General features: G+C 44.2%; 1 protein-coding gene and 1 long non-coding RNA gene across 4 annotated transcripts in view; one reads left to right on the top strand and one right to left on the bottom strand.

Moving 5' to 3' along the window:
- Positions 1–6,000, bottom strand: part of LOC106569612 (uncharacterized) — a 47,124-nt gene that overhangs the window by 4,196 nt on the left and 36,928 nt on the right. The window contains exon 3 of one of the 2 annotated variants that reach the window (XR_006758837.1): positions 1,771–2,343. This is a non-coding gene — a long non-coding RNA (uncharacterized lncRNA). Of the gene's footprint in view, positions 1–1,216; positions 2,344–6,000 lie in introns of those variants that run through there. The other variant, XR_001320520.2, reaches the window with a different exon arrangement.
- LOC106569610 (caytaxin) overlaps positions 1–6,000 on the top strand; it is a 33,901-nt gene that overhangs the window by 20,623 nt on the left and 7,278 nt on the right. The window contains exons 7-11 of one of the 2 annotated variants that reach the window (XM_014141143.2): positions 1,113–1,244; positions 1,734–1,820; positions 2,531–2,629; positions 3,196–3,231; positions 4,481–4,522. In XM_014141143.2, the coding sequence (XP_013996618.1) occupies positions 1,113–1,244; positions 1,734–1,820; positions 2,531–2,629; positions 3,196–3,231; positions 4,481–4,522 (396 nt within the window). The remainder of the gene's footprint in view (positions 1–1,112; positions 1,245–1,733; positions 1,821–2,530; positions 2,630–3,195; positions 3,232–4,480; positions 4,523–6,000) is intronic. The other variant, XM_014141145.2, reaches the window with a different exon arrangement.

The raw sequence follows: 6,000 nt of genomic DNA, 5'->3' as shown, positions 1-6,000 counted from the left end.
CGTGCCCAAAGTAAACTGCCTGCTACTCAGGCCCAGAAGCTAGGATATGCATATTATTAGTAGATTAGTAGATTTGGATAGAAAACACTCTGAAGTTTCTAAAACTGTTTGAATAATGTCTGTGAGTATAACAGAACTGATTTGGCAGGCGAAACCCCGAGCACAATCCATCCAGGGAAAAAAATGTTGAGCTCAATCTGTTTTCCATTAGATTTCTATGGCAATCCCTTTTTAATAGAAATATGCTTGCAGTTCCTATGGCTTCCACTAGATGTCAACAGTCTTTAGAAATTGGTTGATGTTTTTCCTTTGAGAAATGAAGAAGTAGCCCTTCCCTTTCTGAGTGTCAAGCCAAGGGTACTTCTTTATTTGGTGCGCTCGACCTGGAACTCGCTCCACTTTCATTTTATCCACTATTGAACACAGTATATTCCGTCTTAAATTTTATCGATTATTTACATTTTAAAATGCCTAAAGTTGGATTAGGAAAGTTGTTTGGACCAAGTTTACAGGTAACTTATTAGATATTTTGTAGTCATGTTGGGCAAGTTGGAACCAGTGTTTTTCTGAATCAAACGCGCCAAATAAATTGACATTTTGGGGATATATAGAGGCAATTTATCGAACAAAAGGACCATTTGTGATGTTTATGGGACATTTTGGAGTGCCAACTGAAGAAGATCTTCAAAGGTAAGGCATGAATTATATTGTTATTTCTGACTTTTGTGTAGCACCTGCCTGGTTGAAATCTGATTTTCATGTGTTGGTATGCTGGGCGCTGTCCTCAGATAATCGCATCGTCTGCTTTCATCGTAAAGCCTTTTTGAAATCTGACACTGCGGCTGGATTAACAAGAAGTTCATCTTGTATAACACTAGTATGTTTTATGAATTATTATTATGAGTATTTCTGTTTTTGAATTTGGCGCGCTGCAATTTCACTGGGTGTTGTCAAATCGATCCCGCTAAAGGGATTGGGGCACGAAGAGATCCATAAGAAGTTTAATATGAGTTGTGTATGTTTTCCCTCAGGAATGTGTATTTAATGAGTTGTGTATGTTTTCCCTCAGGAATGTGTATTTAATATGAGTTGTGTGTTTGTTTTCTTGTCAGCTATGTGATCAGTAGCCTGGAGTTGTTAGTGGCTGAGGACTACATGATTATCTATCTGAACGGAGCTACGCCTCGCAGGAGGATGCCTGGTATCAGCTGGCTAAAGAGGTGCTACCACACCATCAACAGGAGGTAAATTATAATTTACGGAATGCACCTTTAAATGTTGTGTTAGGTTAATTTAATTTATGGTGTGTTTATAGATGTGTAATGTCATGATTATAATGTTTTTATAGATGTGTAATGGCATGATTATAATGTGCTTATAGATGTGTAATGGCATGTTTATGATGTGTTTATAGATGTGTAATGTCATGTTTATGATGTGTTTATAGATGTGTTATGTCATGATTATAATCGATGTGTTATGTCATGATTATAATGTGCTTATTGATGTGTAACGTCATGTTGATGATGTGTTTATAGATGTGTAATGTCATGTTTATAATGTGCTTATAGATGTGTAATGTCTTGTTTATGATGTGTTTATAGATGTGTAATGTCATGTTTATATTGTGCTTATAGATGTGTAATGTCGTGATTATAATGTGCTTATACATGTGTAACCTATGCTGTATGAACATAAAGTTAATGTAAATGGTATTTTAATGTCCTTTGCAGGTTGAAGAAGAATCTGAAGTGGCTGGTCATTGCTCACCCATCCTGGTTCATCCGTACAGTCCTGGCCATCTCCAGACCCTTCATCAGGTAAGACCCCTCATCGTCATCATCATCACTGCACCTGGGGAGGGCTTGGGAGCAGGGAGGAGTAGCCTCAGGACTCAGAGAGAGGAGCAGCCTCGGAACTCAGAGGGAGGAGCAGACTCGGGACTCAGAGGGAGGAGCAGACTCGGGACTCAGAGGGAGGAGCAGACTCAGGACTCAGAAGGAGGAGCAGCCTCAGGACTCAGAAGGAGGAGCAGCCTCAGGACTCAGAAGGAGGAGCAGCCTCAGGACTCAGAGGGAGGAGCAGCCTCAGGACTCAGAGGGAGGAGCAGCCTCAGGACTCAGAGGGAGGAGCAGCCTCAGGACTCAGAGGGAGGAGCATCCTCAGGACTCAGAAGGAGGAGCAGCCTCAGGACTCAGAGGGAGGAGCAGCCTCAGGACTCAGAGGGAGGAGCAGCCTCAGGACTCAGAGGGAGGAGCAGCCTCAGGACTCAGAGGGAGGAGCAGCCTCAGGACTTAGAAGGAGGAGCAGCCTCAGGACTCAGATCCTTTCTGAGATATGAACCTAAAGAACCATTAGAGAAAACAATGTTAAAGTTGTTCAAATCTTTCATGACAGACTCCCTGTAACATAACTGGTATCGCATCTGACACAATTATGCAATATTTTAGTTCTAGGCTTCCGAGATGAATGTGATTCAGACTATACTATATTCAGATTCTCTCCATCCATCTGTCTCTCTCTGCTGCAGTGTGAAGTTCCTGGATAAGATCCGTTATGTTCACACATTGGATGAGTTGAGCCAGCTGATTCCTATGGACCACATACAGATCCCAGAATGTGTCCTGCAGTAAGTCCCCACCGCCACCAGGGGTCACCGATGAGGCACCTTGTTCAGCCTGCTCACCTTACTGGAGACACAGCTTAGCTATGGAGTGTGTGCTATGTATATCACAGGAGGTTGGTGGCACTATAATTTGGGAGGACGGGCTCGTGGTAATGGCTGGAGCAGAATCAGTGGAATGGTATCAAATACATCAATTCCATTTGCTCTGTTGCAGACGTTATTATGAGCGATCCTCCCATCAGCAGCCTCCTGTTACGTATATGTACAGAATGAGCACATGTATGTAGGTCTATATGGCTGTGTTTACACAGGCAGTCTTATTCTGATTTTTTCCCACTAATCAGATCAGCTCTTTTGCCTGTAATTGGGCAAAAGATCAGAATTGGGCTGCCTGAGTAAAAGCAACATAAGCGAGCTTTGAATATAAAGGTCTAAATCAGAGTGATCCCTCTTATAATCAGGTTGCAAAGATGGTTAGCTGCCAGGAATAGAAAATTAAACTAAACAAGTTGTTTCTGAAGTAAAAAAAACAACAACATTACACTCACACTAGTTGTATTTATTTCCAGATATGATGACCAGAAGATGACAGCACAAAAAGAAAGGTAAGAGAGACATGTTTTATGTCATAAGCATTAATACACTACATGATCAAAAGTATGTGGACACCTGCTCGTCGAACATCTCATTCTGAAATCATGGGCATTAATATGTAGTTGGTCCTCCCTTTGCTGTTATAACAGCCTCCATTCTTCTGGGAAGGCTTTCTACTAGATGTTGGAACATTGCTGTGGGGACTTGCTTTCATTCACCCACAAGAGCATTAGTGAGGTCGGGCAGTGATGTTGGGCGATTAGGCCTGGCACGCAGTCGGCGTTCCAATTCATCCCAAAGGTGTTCAATAGAGTTGGGGTCAGGGCTCTGTGAAGGCCAGTCAAGTTCTTCCACATCGATCTCGACAAACCATTTCTGTGTGGACCTCGCTTTGTGCACGGGGGTATTGTCATGCTGAAACAGGAAAGGGCCTTCCCCAAACTGTTGCCACAAAGTTGGAAACACAGAATTGTATAGAATGTCATTGTTTGCTGTAGTGTTAAGATTTCCCTTCACTGGAACCAAGGGGCCTAGCCCGAACCATGAAAAACAGCCCCAGACCGTTTTACCTCCTCCACCAAACTTTACAGTTGGTACTATGTATTGGGGCAGGTGGCGTTCTGCTGGCATCCGCCAAACCAGATTTGTCCGTAATAATGCCAGATGGTGAAGCGTGATTCAGCACACCAGAGAACGTGTTTCCACTGCTCCAGAGTCCAATGGCAGCGAGCTTTACACCACTCCAGCTGACTCTTGGCATTGCGCATGGTGATCTTAGGTTTGTGTGTGGCTACTCAGCCATGGAAACGCATTTCATGAAGCTCCCGACGATCAGTTCTTGTGCTGACGTTGCTTCCAGAGGCAGTTTGGAACTCGGTAGTGAGTGTTGCAACCGAGGACAGACTTTTTTACGAGCTACGCGCTTCAGCGCTCGTTGGTCCTTTGTGTTGCCTGCCATTTCGCTGCTGAGCCGTTGTTGCTCTTAGACGTTTCCACTTCACAATCACAGCACTTACAGTTGACCGGGAAAGCTACGTTGAAAGTCACTGAGCTCTTCAGTATGGGCCTTTCTGCTGCCAATGTTTGTCTATGGAGATTGCTTGGCTGTGTGCTCAATTTTATACACCTGTCAGCAGCGGGTGTGGCTGAAAAAGCCGAATCCACTCATTTGAAGGGGTGTCCACATACTTTTGTAGTGTACATATGTCCTACCCTTTATAATGTCCGGCCCATAATAAATATCTCTTATGGAGTCCATAGGCAGGAGATGGAGCATACCAAGTCTGCACCCCCCACAGAAAGGTGAGCCTATTTCACTGTGCAGAAAATAAAGCTTCTGTACAGTACAAAGAGGTTCACAAATCAATTCATTCCTTCTTTACATTGCCTGAGACTTTTCCACAGTCAACCTAGCGCGCAAAATTGGTTGAACTGACGCCATCTCAATCAGATAACAATCAGTTCAGGTTGTAAACTGATCGTAGTGAGATCATTTTGACCAGCTTTGTCGGCTAGGAAGAGGCTTTGCCTAGGTTAAACAGAATGAGTAATTTCTGCATAAATGCGACCCATTGCTCTGATCCAGGGCATTACATGCGACAATGAGGCTCAGCATCGGAAAGACGCACATAACACCCTGGACCAGAGCTATGCGACCCACTGCTTTGCGTCACCGTCACACACTATTTAGTTTGCACCCCGTCATTGTGAGGTATTGTATGTTTTGTGACACACTTCTATTAGGAGCTCTGTTTTTCCCGTAATTGAATTGAATTGTGGCAACAACAGGCTACAACACAGCAGGAGCTGTAGGTATGACGCTTCCGCTGAGACATGTTTACAGGCCGAGGTCAATGTTAGAGGACACAGGTCACAACCTTTGACATTAGGTAACATCTCTCCCTATCAGTTCTAACAACTGCACTCTGTTTTAACTGATCACAAGGTTTTCATGTCAGTCAGTTTCACTGAACTTTATGATCCACGTCTATTAAGAGGACATCATGAGGACATGTATCTACAGGACAACCTCTTCTTAGGTTTTTAACTGTGTCAGCCAGTCCATGCTTCACATTAGGACATTAGGACTCTCCATTTAAATTTACGTACCTGGGTACCTCCCCCCCTTCTCCCTCTTCACATTAATTTAAAGTCTGTTACATAAAGCTCATCTGCTCCTCTCCTTAGCACATTGTATCTCTCTATCCCTGCCAAAGTTCAGGGCTATTTATACTAGGAAACATTACTAGGACATAACTAGAACAGAGATGCAGTTGGTTGAAAAACAGCACGGTTGAGACTAGGAAAGTACCCTCCCCTAGTGTCTCATCACCCTAGTGTCTCACTGCCCTTGTGTCTGAAAGTACCTTCCACCTAGTCTCATCACCCTGGTGTCTCATCACCCTAGTGTCTCATCACCCTAGTGTCTCACTGCCCTTGTGTCTGAAAGTACCCTCCACCTAGAGTCTCATCACCCTAGTGTCTCATCACCCTAGAGTCTCATCACCCTAGTGTCTCACTGCCCTTGTGTCTGAAAGTACCCTCCACCTAGTCTCATCACCCTAGTGTCTCATCACCCTAGTGTCCACCACCCTAGTGTCCACCACCCTAGTGTCTCATCACCCTAGTGTCCACCACCCTAGTGTCTCATCACCCTAGTGTCTCACCACCCTAGTGTCTCATCACCCTAGTGTCTCACCACCCTAGCGTCACAGCCCTTAACAACCCTTCTGTTTCCTCACCCTAGTATCTCAGCCCTCCACCACCCTAGTGTTTCCTCA

Source organism: Salmo salar, chromosome ssa14, assembly GCF_905237065.1.
Source record: "Salmo salar chromosome ssa14, Ssal_v3.1, whole genome shotgun sequence".
Lineage (NCBI taxonomy): Eukaryota > Metazoa > Chordata > Actinopteri > Salmoniformes > Salmonidae > Salmo > Salmo salar.
Note: the sequence above shows the minus strand (reverse complement) of the source record. Positions and strands in the feature narration are given on the sequence as shown.